The following is a 17,890-nucleotide window of genomic DNA, read 5'->3' on the forward strand; positions in this document are numbered from 1 at the left end:
ACCAGTCCATTTTTCCTCCCTGTCATTGATGGCACTCCATCAATTGTTATTCCAACCAATGGCGGAACTACCACCGTAGCAGCCGTAGCCGCTGCTACGGGGCCCGGCGGTCAGGTCAGCCTTCCTGATGTCCCCTGGTTAGCCAATTAGGACGTTTGTCCTGACACCAGCTAACCAGGGGAGAATAGTGTGCGCACATAACAGGGCCCGGCATACACTGTCACCTGTACAGAGCATAGAGAGAGGGAGATAACTATCTGCGCTCCCCCTCCCTCTCTCCCCCGGTCACTGTGCGGCAGCGCTGATTGGAGGAGAGACTCCCCTTCTTAGCTTCTGCTGTCTGCACGGAGAATCCTCTGACCTGATGGATGACCTCTGACCCCTTCCTGCCGGACCTCAGACAGTGACAGCAACTTGTGTGAGTACATACTGACATACTGTCACTGATAAGGGAGGGGGGATGGTGGCTGCTGCCTTACACACAACTATAGTCAGCAGCATAACTGTGGAGTTTACTTCTACAGTAGTTGCGACAATGTAGGACTACAACTCCCAATGTGGCCTGCTGTCTCTGCCCCCCACTCCCCCCAAAGACTCAAATGAGGCACAAACTGCATAAAGAGACAGACCACACTGGGAGTTGTAGTCCCACACAGTCTATATACAAAGCTTTGGTGTGACTGCAGCTCCTGCATAACTGGAAAGCTCATCCCGAAGCATAATATTCATTTATATGAATATGTATTGTCCCATTTTACTTTTTTTTGTAAATAAGGGGGGGGGGGGAATCTAAATCGTAAAAGATAAATAATCACTTTAGGTATCACCTCATGTGGAAACCTCCAGAGTATGAAAAAAGAATAGTACTGATTCTGTGTGGTATCAGGTCTGGTATGGCGGTGTTATCCAGTCACAGTTTGGCGGTATTGGTCGGGTCTGGTGTGGCAGTGTTATCCAGTCACAGTATGGCGGTATTGGTCAGGTCTGTTTTGGCGATGTTACCCAGTCACAGTATGGTGGTATTGGTCAGGTCTGGTATGGCGGTGTTATCCAGTCACAGTTTGGCGGTATTGGTCAGGTCTGGTGTGGCAGTGTTATCCAGTTGCAGTATGGTAGTATTGGTCAGGTCTGGTGTGACAGTGTTATCCAGTCACAGTATGGTAGTATTGGTCAGGTCTGGTATGGCAGTGTTATCCAGTTGCAGTATGGTAGTATTGGTCAGGTCTGGTATGGCAGTGTTATCCAGTTACAGTGTGGTGGTATTGTTCAGGTTTGGTATGGCGGTGTTACCCAGTCACAGTATGGTGGTATTGGTCAGGTCTGGTGTGACAGTGTTATCCAGTCACAGTGTGGCGGTATTGGTCAGGTCTGGTGTGGCGGTGTTATTTGGTATGGTATGACTGTGTTATCCAGTCACAGTATGGTGGTATTGGTCAGGTCTGGTATGGCAGTGTTATCCAGTTACAGTGTGGTGGTATTGTTCAGGTCTGGTATGGGGGTGTTATCCAGTCACAGTATGGCGGTATTGGTCAGGTCTGGTATGGCAGTGTTATCCAGTCACAGTATGGCGGTATTGGTCAGGTCTGGTATGGCGGTGTTATCCAGTCACAGTATGGTGGTATCATGCCTGGTAAGGCGGTGTTAAATGTGCATTATGTGAAGTTATTGCCTACCAATCCAGTGAGGAGAATGGCTACAGACAATATGCAGTATTCATGTAGAAAAAAAGATTCATACAATGCATGTGGCCAAAACCATTTCTTCCCCAGAAGTCGTGTGCTGTTACCAGGATTATTGGCCATACGGCTAGTGGGTACTGCATGGGGGATTTGTTTGGCTTTGCATTTGGTAACGCAAATGTGGGAACAGAGCCAAAGACGGATTAATTATTAATATGATTGTTTATAAAGTAGTAAATCATGATGATAATTGTTGAGTGAAACGGGAACATCTTCAGGTTTAGTGCAGGAGCTATAAAGACGGCCCTAGACGTAGGTGTATGTGTGCAAGTGCCCTCTGCTCTGCCGTACTTGCATGTACAATTGGAGGGCAGGGTCAGAGCTCCAGGCACCATTATAGAGGACTGACCGGGGGGGGGGGCATTGGAAAGTTTGCTATGGGGCCCAGCCATTTCTAGTTACGCCCCTGATTCCAACAAACCTCCTCCAATGCAAACCAGCATTCTCAATGGCATCACACAGCTGATGAAATATCTCCTGAGCGGTGGTCTGGCCATGCATTGCAATCACTGTGAGCAACTTCACTAATTGTCATCAACACCACGAACATAGATTGCAAGCTGGGCAGTGTCGGTAATGTCTGTGGTCTCATCAAGAGCGACTGAGTATACACTGAAACATTTTGCTTTCTCACACAGTTAATCATAAATATATATACAGGTACTCCAGTGGATGATGAATGCACATCACCAAGTGATGATGTTCTACAATTAATACTCATCCCATCTAGTAATCACGGAGATCCCCCATAATATACATATCTACAGAAATTGGATCAACACCCGTATAAAAATCAAACATCTTTATTTTAGACAATAAAAATACAATAAAATAACCAAGAGGCAATTCCAAACATGAAAAAAGTTCCAGAAGAAGTGATTAGGGAAACAAGAAAGAGTGTTTTTTCCTTTTTAAAGTAAGGCTATGTGCTGTAAACAGTATTCAAAGAAAAAAGTGCAAATAGTGCAAACTGATTGCTATTACAGCTGTATGTGTACCGGACCACAGTATACTAAGGCATGTCTTGCTCTACACCCACATAGTGTTCAGTCAACTGCGTCTCATCAATACCATCTATAAACAGCACTATCTATGAGCTTCTTAGTGCATAAAGGTCCGCACTATGCTCAAATGTAAATATAATCACACATATTGCACAAGCCATATAAATAATCATTGCATCTTACCCATAAAGTCACCGGTCTGGTCAGTTCCCCAACGCACGTTTCGCGATCGTAAAGCGACCTTTTTGCTTCCTTGACAGGTCAGATATGCGCTCTGCTACGGTGTTGGCAGAAAGGCTGATGTTGCTAAACTGACCTTTCTTTTCTGGACAGACAATACTTGCAGCCTGTAATATGCAATTTTTTTTACAAATTCACCTTCTTTGAATGGCTTTCCTGCTTTAGCAATCATTTCACTAACCACGTAGCTAGCTTCGACTGCTGCATCATTCTCTTTGGTTGCTTTCTTAAATAAATTTTGTTGCCTCAATAGATGTGTTTTAAGATTAGCAACCCTGTTTGCTCTCTCATCTCCCTGGTATTTTTCATACTCTTCAGCACGTCTACTTGTGTAATGACGTTCCAAATTGTATTCTTTGTGCACTGCAACTTTCTCTGTGCAAATAAGACACGTCGGGATGCTCCTGTGCTCAACAAAGAAATATCGCACTTCCCACTTTTCCTGAAATTGTCTGTGCTCATCACCAACCTTTCTCTTCACTGCAGGCTTAGTAGAAGACATGTTTGGGGTTGTGTAATAATATATTCACTTGGTTTCACTGTGTTTAGCCTCTTTCCCGCTTTTTTTTTATGTCCTGCTGAGCAGCAATTTCCGCAGTCCTTTCCGCTTCTGAGCCCGGGGTAATGGCGCAATTTCATAATAAGCCCGCTTGATGTCCCGCCTCCGAGAGCATTATACCCCACCAGGGGAGCATCCAGGATTTTTTTTGGGGGAGGTCCAAAAATGTTAAGAATGTTAAAAAAATAAACAATACGTTTACCTAATTCCTGTTTTAATCTGATAATTTGAATGTTGTTGTTTACACAGTGCAATCATTGTAATAGAAAAGAGAAAAGTGGTCCACCTTAAGGGTAGCTTCACACGTACCGACTAACGCTGCGATAACGCTGCGAGTCGGCTAGGTCCTGGCAGAGCTCTTTCACTACATACGCACAGCGGTCTGAACGACCGCTGCGTCTATGTAATTCTGCCGGCCGCTTAACCCCTTCTGTTGCTGCCCGCCTCCCGCTCTGTATACATTACCTCTCCTCGCTGCACAGGGTCCCGGCGTACTGCTCTCCCGCCCAGCCAATCAGTGTGTTGCCCTGCCGCAGCCACTGATTGGCCGGGCGGGAGAGCAGTACGCCGGGACCCCTTACAGCTAGGACAGGTAATGTATACAGAGCTGGAGCACAGCGGGAGCCGGGCGGCAGCTGAAGGGGTTAAGCGGTCGTCAGAATTACATAAACGCAGCGGTCGTTCAGACCGCTGTGTGTATGTATTGAAAGTGGTCTGCCAGGACCTAGCCGACTCGCAGTGTTATTAACGCTGCAAGTTGGTACGTGTGAAGCTACCCTAAAACGATGCGAGGAAGTGCAAAATGGGGCACACACTGGCCGTATTGTTTTAATCCCTGCACAACCTAACATAAAGGTCACTGTTCACACCACAAGTCTGGCACCAATAATTACAAAGTCTGGCACATTCTGGGCTAGCCAGGAATCCCTATTACATAAACGCAGACAGCCGCTATCAGATTCCTTCCTTTCAGCCTGCACTACGTAGAGCACAGTGTCAGTGACACAGGGCCGCACTTACAGTAAAGTTACCATTGAGGTGGGGGCCACAAACTAGTGCCCTGAGGGCCGCAGTTGGCCTGCGGGCCGCGAGTTTGAGAGCCCTGCTCTAGGACATGTGAAAGTCCTTCATCATTACCTGTACCTGAAGGTTACTTTCCTGCTGGCCATAAAGTGTACCAAGAGTGTAGGCGAGCTCCAGATCTTGTCTTCAGTTTATTTGTACATTGCATTCCCTCTGTCAGGATACTGCTAAGCCTATGGCTGTGTCTGCGTTTTCTAGGACTCCCGAGGGCGGCATCCAACTTCTTCAGCCACCTAGAATCAAATGCCAATTACTCAGGTTCAGATAACATTGCTGAAGCCAAACATTTTGACAGATCCACTTAACTCAACTACTAAAAATTGTAATATTCAATTTCATCCTATGGCAGCACAGGAAACAAATGGGCTAAAAAGTTATCTCATCTTCTCAGGCAGAAGAAACAAATAAAGAGACAAACAAAGAAGAGACAACAATCAGCTGATGAAATGATCATCTGCTAATAGTTTCTTTACCCCCTGACCTAAATCATCGGGCGCTGACCACACAATGCAATAGCAATGCGCGGCTGATGATTCAACAAACAGTTTACATTGCCTATCCATGTTCCCGGTCCTCTCCTGCTCTCTGCTTCCTTCCCGGCCCCAAAAGCTGCAGCTTCAGAGCTGCCCTTCTAAGCTGACAGGCCACTCAGCCAATCACTGGCTGCTGCGGTCCCGGCCAGTGATTGCAGCTCTGAAGCTGGGGAGGAAGCAGAGCGCAGGAGATGACCAGGACCACAAACTGACCAGGACCACAAGTGGCTTGCTAAATGATTATGGGGCCGTGTAATAGGCTCAGTAAGCAAGCGCCAGTCTAACAGATCGGGCCTGTGTAATAGGACCCTTAGCTCGGTCCCCCAGCAGGGAGTTCTGCTATCTGAGATTAATGCCTTCTAGACCATTCAGATCTATCTTTTAGTCCCTATATCCAAGCTCTTACACGCTCCTGTCTTCTACATCTCAAAAACATCTCCAGAATCCGTCCATTTCTCACCACTGACACCGCTCACTCTTACTGTCGCCCTGATCCATTCCCGTCTTGATTACTGTAACTCCCTACTAATCGCTCTCCCCTCTCCAGTCTATCCTTAACGCAGCAGCCAGGCTCATCTTCCTCTCCAGCCGTTATACTGACGTCTCCCCCCTGTGCCAGTCACCGCACTGGTTACCCACTAATTGCAGAATTCAGTTCAAACTCCTCATCCATAAAGATCTCCACAATTCTGCACCTACATACATCTCCTCCCTCATCTCCACCTACCATCCTACCTGTGCTCTACATTCTGCTAATGATCTTACACTAATGATCTTACACTAACATCTTCCATGATCATAGCCTCCCACTCCCGCCTCCAAGACTTCTCTCGTGCTGCACCAGTTCCCTAGAACGCTATAGCCAAAGACCTCAGACTCATACCCAATACTTAATGTTTCCTCACTTTCTATTATATCTTCGATGGCTCCATGCACTTTATATCTTTCTCCTGTAACAAGACATTAGAGTGTAACTGGCTTGTCCAGCTCCTTCTATGTACAATGGCTGGACCAGGGGCAAATAAAGCACCTGTGCCTCGTGTTACCTCCAGTTCGTAGTCTGTACGCTCTTACGAGTTGGTCTCGTATTTATGATGTATTTTTAGTTATTCTAATTTAATTTTATCATATGCAATTTTTACAGTGTACAATAGTCCATACTCCTCACTGTAAATATTGAAAGAGTTTCATAGCAGTAGAAAAGTGCAATGCAACAGCAACATAACCTGATAGTGTGTATTCACCCTGAGCATCGCACAACTTTATTCAAATTGCCATTTATAATTGAAACAATCCAATCATCTGCATTGCTCCCTCACCAATGCCATCTGCTCGCTTGTGCCTCTTTCAAATAATGCATATTGTCATTATGTGGGCCAGATGACGTCATGCGGCTTACATACAGTACGGGCAGGACGCCGGTGACGTCATTGGGGCTGCACGAGCCCCGTATTTAAATTTGAACCGTCTTGTTATTGGACGGCGCGCGCTGATTGGCTGTCATGACGACGTTTATCCCCGAGTCGCCCAATCACAGCACGCATGCGCCCGAGCTGCCTGGCGGAAGCAGTTATTTATGTCCGGCTCTGGCGAGAAAACCGCAGATTGTGAGCACAGTGTGACTGGGGCAGGGCTGCGCTGAGGACAATGGCGGAGCCGGGGGACAACAGGAGCGTTAACCAGCTGGTGAGTGCGGCCCGGCGCCGGGGGTGGTGCGGGAATACCGGGAGGGCTCGCCGTCTCCTCTCGGCCCGCTCTGTCTCACGGCTGCGGTTGGTTTTCTCCCTTATCGTTATCTGTTCGGGGAGCCGTGATCGGGGGTCACATGTTCTCTATGACGGGGCAGGTGGGCAGCCGGGGCTTCTAGTGGTAAACACGGTGCCCAGCAGCTGTAGTGCCTGGCATAAGGCCCGGGCCCGGCACACAGGGGGAGCTACATGCAGTGCCCAGTATAGGGCCCTCCTCTGCCCACCATGGTGGCATCAATCCTCTGCCCACCATGGTGGCATCCATCCTCTGCCCACCATGGTGGCATCAATCCTCTGCCCACCATAGTGGCATCAATCCTCTGCCCACCATAGTGGCATCAATCCTCTGCCCACCATAGTGGCATCAATCCTCTGCCCACCATAGTGGCATCAATCCTCTGCCCTCACAGGGGGAGCTACATGCAGTGCCCAGTATAGGGACATCCTCTGCCCACCATAGTGGCATCAATCCTCTGCCCACACAGGGGGAGCCACATGCAGTGCCCACCATAGTGGCATCAACCATCTATACACACAGGGGAGGAACCTGCACTACACACTATAGGGGCATCAACCATCTATACACACAGGGGAGGAACCTGCACTACACACTATAGGGGCATCAACCATCTATACACACAGGGGAGGAACCTGCACTACACACTATAGGGGCATCAACCATCTATACACACAGGGGAGGTACCTGCACTACACACTATAGGGGCATCAACCATCTATACACACAGGGGAGGAACCTGCACTACACACTATAGGGGCATCAACCATCTATACACACAGGGGAGGTACCTGCACTACACACCATAGGGGCATCAACCATCTATACACACAGGGGAGGTACCTGCACTACACACCATAGGGGCATCAACCATCTATACACACAGGGGAGGAACCTGCACTACACACCATAGGGGCATCAACCATCTATACACACACAGAGGAGGTACCTGCACTACACACCATAGGGGCATCAACCATCTATACACACACAGAGGAGGTACCTGCACTACACACTATAGGGGCATCAACCATCTATACACACACAGAGGAGGTACCTGCACTACACACCATAGGGGCATCAACCATCTATACACACAGGGGAGGTACCTGCACTACACAGCATAGGGGCATCAACCATCTATACACACACAGAGGAGGTACCTGCACTACACACTATAGGGGCATCAACCATCTATACACACAGGGGAGGTACATGCACTACACACTATAGGGGCATCAACCATCTATACACACAGGGGAGGTACCTGCAGTGCCCACCATTGGGGCATCAACCATCTATACACACAGAGCTAAGAAACATACCCCGGGATACATAAATGTAGGTGAAAAAAATCACGGTAAAATAGAAAATACAGTAACAGAAAAAAAGGATGTGACCCATGCACCTGTCACCCCCAAAACACTTGACGTGTAAAGTTTTGATCCTGACACACTAGAAAGAGGGGGGAGAAGCGCACAGCCGAGTGCTTACCTTTACTCTGTAGATTTCCCTGCTGATTGTTTCCATGTTTGCTGTGCATTATACTAAGGTGAAGGACCCATAGGATGTGGTGACACTTGCCCACCAATGACCACGCAGCAGATCTGTTGTTTCCTGCAGATTTCCCCTCTATACCCGGGTGACAGCCACGCTATTGCCATTTGCCATAACAGATCTGAACATCGTCACGTTTGTGCAATGTCTAGTGTATATGGATGGAATTTTCCCAACCCCCACGCACATATATTATAGTGTAACCTGCTTGGGGCTGACATGGCACCACAAAGCCTGCACTTCTGATCATTGTCCCTGTGGGGGTTTATGCTGGAGACTTGTGATGAACTACAGGTCTGTAATGGGCCTTTCGGAATATCCCAACAATGGAGAACCCACTGCTGTTTGTGGATCTAGGCTGCTTATCACAATGGGAAGGAATTGTATACTGTCCTCTATCTATCTCTGGTAACCCTACACCGCTGACCCTAAAGGCTGTGACAGCGAGAGTTAGGGCCCTATTACACGGGAAGATTATTGTGCAAAAAAAGTTATATTGTTTGAATGTAAACGATAATCGTCCTGTGTAATTGCAGGCAACGATCCAAAAATCGTTTGTATGTCGTTGATCATTGATTTAGATCTAAACCTAAAATTATCGTTAATCGTTCGCTGTAATTCTATATTCGTTCGCTCAAGTTCCGCATTTGTTCACTAATCGTTCAGTGTAATTGCACATTGTTGATTGTTTTACTGGGATCAAAAGGAAAAAACGTTTATAGTAACGGTCGCAATAACAATTGCAGTAATGATCGTACCTAACGACAATCGTTATGTGTAATATGGTGAGCGATTTCAGGTAAACGATAAACAATCTCGTTTGCAATCAGTTATCGTTAGACGTTAATCGTTAAAAATCGCTCTGTGTAATAGGACCCTAAGGGTGGGTTTATTTCTGTACCACACGTTATATGGTGTATGTGTGTTAAAAAAAAATTGTCATGTTTAAAACGTATACTGATCTGGATGTGCGCCACCTGTATGATACGAGAAGTCTCCCCTCCCCCAAGGCATGTCAGACAGGCAACACTTTGCAGAGGGACCCAATGTCTCACCGCCATATAGACACGGGAGGGGTAAGAAGGAAAGGCACAGACATTGGGGTGGTTATTTCTGTCCCTGCAAGGTGCTATGTGGGCAGAAAGTGTGACAGTAAGGCCGGGGTCACATTTCTGTTGTCTCATCAGTTATAGCCAATCTGTTCATGTACGTGAACATATCCTACAGAATGGGATTCAGGATCCATTTGTAGTAATCCTTCAAAAAATAAAGGTTTTTGTCCATTTTTACCATAATACAGTTTTTTTACAAATGGTCATGTGCTCTGGGGTTATTTCCTGGGTCTCTTCCTCTTCTGGGCATGCTCAGTTTCAGAAACTGATTGTGATGGGAAGATTTAGAACAAATGTAGCTCTACATCCATCATTGATTATTGGGGGGGGGGGGGGGGGGGGGGGGGGGGGGGACTGATTCACTTGTTTGGTGTGGACTGTGTGCAGCAAAGTGATAAGCATTGACACCCTGGCATACCGCTAGAATGATCCTCAGAAGTAGTGCAGAGCTTTTAGACTCTTCACATCTGTACTTGGGGTCTCCATCTCGGTGTCGGTCATATGTGACAGGAAGGGAACCTCACCATACAGTCCTATTCCTGTCCATAGAACACATCACCGCACAGACAGATCCCATTACATGTCAATCGGTTGCAGCTGGTGTCAGTCGTACAATGAAGCCGATAGTGGGCTCCTGTTCTCTTCCTAGGATTTAAGAGCAACTACAAAGCAGATGTGAACAGAGCGGTACATGGTTCTGGAGCCGAGACTTCAGTCAGTATTGTTTGGGGCATGAATGTGTCTTCTGTCCTTATATTACCCCCTTCCTTCCGTCAGACTCTGCGCAGACCTTCTGAACAATACACAGTCAGTACCCTGAGGTTTCCATTTCAGAGCTTGTGTGATGGTGGTAGAGGCCATCGGCACCCCCCTTTCTATATACCTCTGCTAGGTTACACTGATTGGATTGGCATCTGTGTTGTAAATCCTATCTCTATACTCTGTCAGGTGGAGAGGGGGGTCTCTACCTTGGCAGTCCCCAGTACAGTATGTTTACATATGGTGGGCCATAACTTTCAGTAGCTGTCCTAGCCATCCCATGAGCCTAGTAGAAATCCATAAGCTTGATGCTTAAATACACCATTCAAATCAATGGAACAAATATTTACAATATTTGTTTCATATAGTAATCTTTATATATAATATCTAAATATTAGTAATCTTTATAATATCTAAATATTATACTATGTGAACTTTACCTTTTTTAAAGGGGTAGTTCACAAAAGAAATCAACTGGTCCTAGCACATGCCAGTGATTTGTAATTTACTTCTATAAAAAAAAAAAAAAAAAAAAATCTGTGTCCTGCAGGAAGTGGTGTATTCTTTCTAGTCTGACCCAGTGCTCTCTGCTGCCGCCTCTGTCCATGTCTGGAAATGTCCAGAGCAGGAGCAAATCCCCATAAAAAAACTTCTCCTGCTCTCCAAACTGGAGAGTATACAACACAAGTGGGAGGTGGATTCTCTAACATATAAAATATGATCAGTAGAATGAGTGAGGAGACAACTGCGCTGCCACATGCTCCTCTCCCTGTTCTGTCTGAGACATGGACAGATCTCTGTAATGTCTGATTTATGTCCATGTATGTACCCCCAGAATTGTAAAGTACTGCGGAATCGGTTGGCGCTATGTAACTAAAAATTATTATTATTATTGATGGGCCCCAAGGACTTCCAATGCAAGTCATGTAACAGAGCCGGGACTGACTGCTCATGTAGTACTCTTGTGGCTTGTTCTCCTGATCAGTCTAAACCCCCCCCCCCCCCTGGTCATGATTTCAGAAGAACTGTTTTCGCTATTTAATAGGCCCCATATCTCATTGTTACCTGCCAGGGTTGTTTGTTATCGGCTCTGGTCAGGACAGACTTGTATCTGCCAGGAGCAAACAGTGACGGGTCCTATTAAAGCGAGCAGAGATCTTCAAAACAATGAGGAGGTGGCACAGACAGTATATTGGAAAATCTTATTAAATACCCAGCATTTGCTGAGACTGTTACCCCTTTAGGGGCATGGTCATTTATGTGGTTTTGGCACTGTTGCTGTGCCCCTCCATTACTCCAGGGATGGTTTGCATTGACTTCATTATAGCAGTTGTGACCAGTCTTAGGCTACATTCACACATCCGTCGTTCTGTCCGCAATTGCGGACAGAACATAGAACCAATGGTATTCAATGGCCCGGTTCACGCGTCCGTATGTGTGTACGGGGCTGCGATCCGTGCTGTAATGCGGACTGCATTTTGTGGCCTGGATCGCTGAAGCACGGTGCACTACAGGTGCGCAGTCATAGTGCAGTCTGCTGCACTACAGGTGTGTGAATATAGCCTTAGTATGATGAGCGTATTGTGTGTGAGCCCTGGCGTTCTTCTCAGAACCTGTTGTGTTTCAGCTGACAGACCTGACCTTGTCCTGCTGGTTACTGACATGCACTTTGGTCAGTTTGGTAGAAATCCAGACGGCGTTCTGCAGCTGAACCAACCAACTCACTTGCTGTATAATCAGAAACAGCTATGTTAGGTTTTTTTCCCCTTATACAATGCTGCATAGACTATTGGAGGAAAATGTATTGGTTCTTGTTCATGTGGCGTGCGCAGGTTGTAGGTCGTGTTGATTCCTATCCCCTTCTCATATGGTTTCCTAATGCAATGACGCTTCTCATGATATTTCTGGCTTTGAATAGATCAGTGACTTAAGGCTTCTGCCATCAGACTGGCACTATTGAGTATTCTATACCCAGACAGGGAGAGATGTGTCAATGAAGGCTGGTGGGGCAGGGGAACCAAGTCCTGATGACTTGTTCAGGCAGTAAGACTGTAATGACAGGTTCCCATTAAAACTTGGGACTCCTTACTAGGCATTTCCTGACTGTGGGATAAGGCTTTGTCTCTTGGATCCATATTGCATAGACTGGGTCCAATGACTTATTTGATGACGCTGAGTTTCCCTCTGTGTGGCCTTGTCAGGACACTTTCTTGGTGCTGAGCAAGACATCGCACACCGGACTTACCCAAATGACATCGGGGATTTCCTCCATTACAGAACTTGGTGATTCTTGCCCACAATGACAATGGTCTTGGATGGAATAGACACATCTGTGGTCTCGGCTCCTTCCCACAATCCCAAGTGCTTCACATTATACAATGCTTATTCTGGAGTAGGGGTCTCTGACCAACCTCTTGTCTTCACACTATAACCTTTCCCACAACACCGTGGGACTGTCTGCTCTGTATTTCTGGGGTTTTGGGGAAAGGGAATTGACTATTTCCATCAGTGTTAGGGAGTAGCACAAGGCCTTTGCCATCTGAAGGGAAAGCATTATAAAATTCTAACAATTCTTGTGGTCTCACACCCCATCCGACACGTGACTTCCCCTTTGTACTGTAAGATCGGAGGAACTGTCACACGTGATAGGATTGTCCAGATTCTGTTCTAAAATGCTTATCCTCATATAATATACTCAAACAACCATACTCCAAAAAATGGCCTGCTCTCTATTGTGCCCGGCCTGTCCGTCCTGAAAGGGTTTATTAGAACAAGACCACTCTGCCTCTCAGGTGATGGGTTATCTTATGTGCATGGAAGGAATGCTTGCAGATGATAAAAATAGTACTGCCTGTGCACCCTATATAAAGGGGTTAATGTAGATAACACGAGACTAATATATAGTGTCTCCTACATGTGCTGGTAGAAGCCTGTAGGTCGGAGCTGCAGAAAACACCCAGTCCAGTAATCCGATTGTCCTCTACTGATGTGAAGGTTAAGTGACTGGAGTCTCCATGTTGGTGGTGACTCCGTCTCTGCTCCTAGTCTGCACTACGGTGTAGTGGGTTTTGGTTTTTTCCCCCTTCGGCTATAATGTGATAGATTACCTTATGAGATGAGAAATCATACCAGGAAAGTCTGTATTGTACAGCTGTGAATAGTGAATTTATATAGGCACTGATAGAGTGCCTTATTCTTCTAGTGACCTGATGGGCCCTGGACCCATAAAAATGCATGGGCTATCATTAGGGTAGGGTTCTCTGTGGAGAAGAGAATTAACTGTTTAGGGATCCATACAATAGACTTCATAGGAGATCTATCTATTGTGAATAATGCAGTGCATGGAATGGAACTGATAAGTATTGATTTGGTTTCTATAACTACAATGTCTTTGCAGGCTGCTGAGACTGCTAGCCTTGAGGAGCATTTCCAAGGATGGGGTGAGGTGGTCCTGCTTGCTGACCGTGCCCTTCGCTGGGAGAAGCCTTGGTTTCCAGCAGCCATAATGGGGGCAGTGTCCTTTATATTTCTGTAAGTAAATGTTTGAAAGTTTCATGTTTACTACATTGCCTGGTAACCTACATGTATAAGGTTAAGGGTTATTTGGTCTACGGCTTGCTGAGGAGCTCTAGGGCCACTCCTGTCCAAAATCTTGTGCACAGCAGTCTGGAACAGGCTCTTCCCAATAAGAAAGGAGCTGTGGTCATCTTGCTGACATGTGTTTCTTCTTATGTAGGATGATCTATTACCTGGATCCATCGGTGCTCTCTGGTGTTTCCTGTTTCATCATGTGTCTGTGCCTGGCTGACTATCTTGTTCCAACACTGGCTCCCAGAATCTTTGGTTCCAACACTTGGTTAGTACAGACTTATAATAGCATACATACTAGGCATGTGGTATATCCCAGCAATATGCCAGCCAGCAGCGTTAAAAGACTAATCAGTGTAAATGTGCACTATCAAAAGTTTGGGTTAAGATTTGACTACTGAGATCCCCATGGATCGGAAGAACCAGCCAAAAGTGGGTGGTAGCACATTTTACTCCCTGCTTGCATCAATCTCTGTTGAGGTGGATCCATTATTAATCTAGAGATTGACAGTGGGGAAGTGAAATATGCTGCTCCCTACTCATTCCCCTGATCTGTGGGCTTCTCAAAGCCATTAAAAAGTTTACCCTAGTGAAGGTTGGGTGGGTGCAAGTCTATCATATACATACCCTATCCATGCTGGATCCCTCTATAAAAGAACAAAACAAAAACTGTTATTGAAAAAAAACGAATGACCTGTTGGTAGTAAAAAATAAGCATCCACTATACTGGTACCAAGATACGGTGTGGATTTTGCATTTTCAGAAACCAAACAGAAAAGCCACATGTAGCTGCCCTGTGTGAACATGCTCTTTGTAATGCCCCCTCCCCCTGTCTTGCTCCAGCATACCAGTTGGTTTAGCGCTGTGTACATTAGAGACTTTTCAGCAGCTTTGAGAATGAATCTGTCCCTTTTTCCTGTACAGGACCACTGAGCAGCAGCAGAGGCTGCATGAGATCTGCAGTAACCTTGTGAAGACCCGGAGGAGGATCATCGGATGGTGGAAACGTCTCTTTGTCCTAAAAGAGGAAAAGCCCAAGATGGTAGGCCCCCCCCCCCCCCTATATATATATATATATATATATATATATATATATATATATATATATATATATATATATATATATATATATATATATATATATATATATATATATATATATATAAATTTTTTTTTTTATTATTATTATATAGAGAGAGGTTGGCTACTAAATAGTAAAATTGCTAATTGTACAGTATTAGTAAGTCTACTCTCTGCCCTCACTGCCAGCAGCTCTCATAGAGCTAAAATCAAAAGTGCCGGCTCTGTATGCTGAATGGTTATCCTGTCCGTAAGATGGAGGAACATGTGACCATTCCCCTCCCTCTGTGTCTCCTCATAGGCATAGATCGTTCTCAGCTGTAGGGGCCATAAACTATAGCCATCAGTGGCTTGTTTGCTGTGCGTTTACATGGCATGAGAAATTGAGCAGATGGAACCCTGGAAACACAGATGTGTATATCCATGCTGTCCGCTTACAGATCACAAGCTGTCTATACTTAGCAGCCATGCTGCTTGCAATCTGGCTCTCCAGGTCTCACACCGACTGTTTGTTCAGGGCCCAGAGAACCAGATGCCAGATTACAAGCAGCATGGTTGGTAAGTATAGACTACTGCTTGTGATCTGGAAACTGACAGCACAAATGCATGCATATCTGTGCTGTCAGTTTCCCTTTATCTTTATTTGCTGCACAAACTCATTTACACAGAACAATCTGGGGCTGATGAAGATAGATTTTAAAGTCTTGATCTTTTGCCTGGTGTTCAGCTGATCAATGTAATTTTTACACTGGCCAATTATCGGCTTCAGGAGCGTTTATATCGATGCTCCTGGCTGCTAGTCACCCTGTGTAAAAGGCCCCTTACTAATAGTCTGAGCATATAAAGTGGTTATCCCTTTAACACAATTTCGATATCCATGGAATTGTCCTGCTTAGGGTTTTATGTGCTGACACCCATCAATAACATAATGTCCTGTCTCTGTCTAGTACTTCATGTCGATGATCACCGCCCTTGCTATCATGGCTTGGATCGGACAGCAGGTCCATAACCTCTTCCTCACATACATTATTGGTAAGTGTTCCTATAAAGGGGAAGGGCCAAGTCCCAGAGGATGGGGCCGAAGTGGATATTCCACTATACAGCATATCATATAGCACTTTCATTATCCCCACTGGGGAAAACAGCTTCCATCATATCAATTTACAATTTTCCTAAAGATTTTCTAACTGGATGGTCACTAGGCAACATTTCTGCATTTATGAAGACAGGATTTCACTTACGGTCTAATGTTATTACATGTATATGATAGGGAAGTAATATCCACGGGTAAAGCTTATGATAGGGAAGTAATATCCACGGGTAAAGCTTATTCACATGGGGTGTATTAACACTGGTTGAATGTCCTTCTAAAATCAATTATATCACTTAAACAAGAAGTCCTCAAATGAAAATAGGAAGAAAGCGCTCCACTTCTGGAAATAGCGCCACCCGTGCTGTGGGCTGTGTGGGGTATTGCAGCTCTGCCTCATTCGAGCATATTGAACTAAGCTGCAATAGCAGACATGCTCCATAGCCAGCAGGCTTTGAGAGAGATACTATAAAGTTCTAGTGTCCACTTCTAGGTAACCAAGGTTACAGCTAATAATGGCCATATATAAGATATATCTTCGTATGATATAATAGAGCTGTATTGTGTTCTCTTTCCAGTGAGCTTTGTCTTGTTACTTCCTGGCCTCAACAAACACGGGATCATCACTAAATTTGTTGGAATGGGAAAGCGCGAAATAAACAAACTGCTGAAGCAAAAGGAGAAGAAGAATGAATAAAGTTCTGCAAGAATCGGAACTCAAACTTCCATGGGAGCATTTTCTTTGTTTTTGGGGGCTACAAGTCACGTCTGACCTTAACGTTCCTGTTACGATCCCCAATAACTGCCAATGCTGTATCTGTGTTGCACTGAAACCTCTCAAGTATGAAGAGTCTTTCTCCCTGAGTGCTGTCCTTGTCTTCTGGGTTTCCTTACCACTTTAAGTGTTTTCCACTCTTGTAAATATTCCATATTTTCGTGTGTCTCGTGTGATATTGTGTTTTTGCTTTCCATACCTTGCAAAGTAAAAATGTGTCTTCCTGTCAATGGATGTAATAAAATGTAGAATAACAAGAAAGCCTGACTTCTATGATGTCTCCCATACACGTGACCCTGCTCCCTTGTTTATAGCGACCTGCTGTGTGATCCTTGCATGGTTGGGAGATGTGCTGATCAGAGAGCGGAGAGGCCCCTAGAAACAATACACCCTGTCATGGAGGATAATAATAATAATCCGCAGAGCTTTTTCTTTTTTTTTTTTTTTTTCATACATACAGTACAGAGGTTACATAATGCACAGTTAAATAATTACAAGAAATAAGAATACAAAGTGTATACGAGACCTGCTCGTTGGAGCTTACAGACTACAACTTGGGTCAACACCAGGCACAAGTGCTTTATTTGTCCATGGTCCAGCCATTGTGCATATTTGTAAAGAACAGGATGAGCCAGTCACACGCCAATATCTGATTGCAAGTAAACATATAAAGTGCAGGAACCTTCAGAGATAAAGAGTGAGGGAAACAGAAGGGGGAACAAGTTTAGGGAATGTTATAGATAGATGAGTCTTCAGGGCACGCTTGAAACTGTGAGTATTGGGCATGAGTCTGATGTCTTTGGGTAGGGCGTTCTAGGGAACTGGTCCAGCACGAGAGAAGTCTTGGAGGCGGGAATTAGAGGTTCTGATTATGGAAGATGTTAGTGTGAGATCATTAGCAGAGCGCAGAGCACTGGAAGGATGGTAGGTGGAGATGTGAGGAGTTTGAAGTGAATTCTGGACTTAATGGGTAACCAGTGCAGTAACTGGCACAGAGGGGAGATGTC

At 45.4% G+C, this 17,890-nt stretch overlaps 1 protein-coding gene across 1 annotated transcript; it reads left to right on the top strand.

Annotated features, from left to right (window-relative positions):
- The first annotated feature begins 6,689 nt into the window (after window positions 1-6,689).
- ARL6IP1 (ARL6 interacting reticulophagy regulator 1) lies at window positions 6,690-17,144 on the top strand. The gene is made up of 6 exons (XM_069983747.1): window positions 6,690-6,844; window positions 13,748-13,881; window positions 14,087-14,206; window positions 14,863-14,980; window positions 15,966-16,050; window positions 16,687-17,144. Exons 1-6 carry the CDS (start codon window positions 6,806-6,808, stop codon window positions 16,803-16,805), a joined length of 615 nt encoding a protein of 204 aa, XP_069839848.1. The 5' UTR covers window positions 6,690-6,805; the 3' UTR covers window positions 16,806-17,144.
- Window positions 17,145-17,890: the final 746 nt, after the last annotated feature.

The sequence above is a fragment of the Dendropsophus ebraccatus genome, chromosome 9 (genome assembly GCF_027789765.1).
Source record: "Dendropsophus ebraccatus isolate aDenEbr1 chromosome 9, aDenEbr1.pat, whole genome shotgun sequence".
NCBI lineage: Eukaryota > Metazoa > Chordata > Amphibia > Anura > Hylidae > Dendropsophus > Dendropsophus ebraccatus.

Excerpts from the sequence above, each read along its gene's own strand:
- ARL6IP1 (XM_069983747.1), top strand. The coding sequence starts at position 6,806 with ATGGCGGAGCCGGGGGACAACAGGAGCGTTAACCAGCTG. Across the intron at positions 6,845-13,747 it reads ACAGGAGCGTTAACCAGCTG|GCTGCTGAGACTGCTAGCCT; the intron begins GTGAGTGCGGCC and ends ATGTCTTTGCAG. Across the intron at positions 13,882-14,086 it reads GCAGTGTCCTTTATATTTCT|GATGATCTATTACCTGGATC; the intron begins GTAAGTAAATGT and ends CTTCTTATGTAG.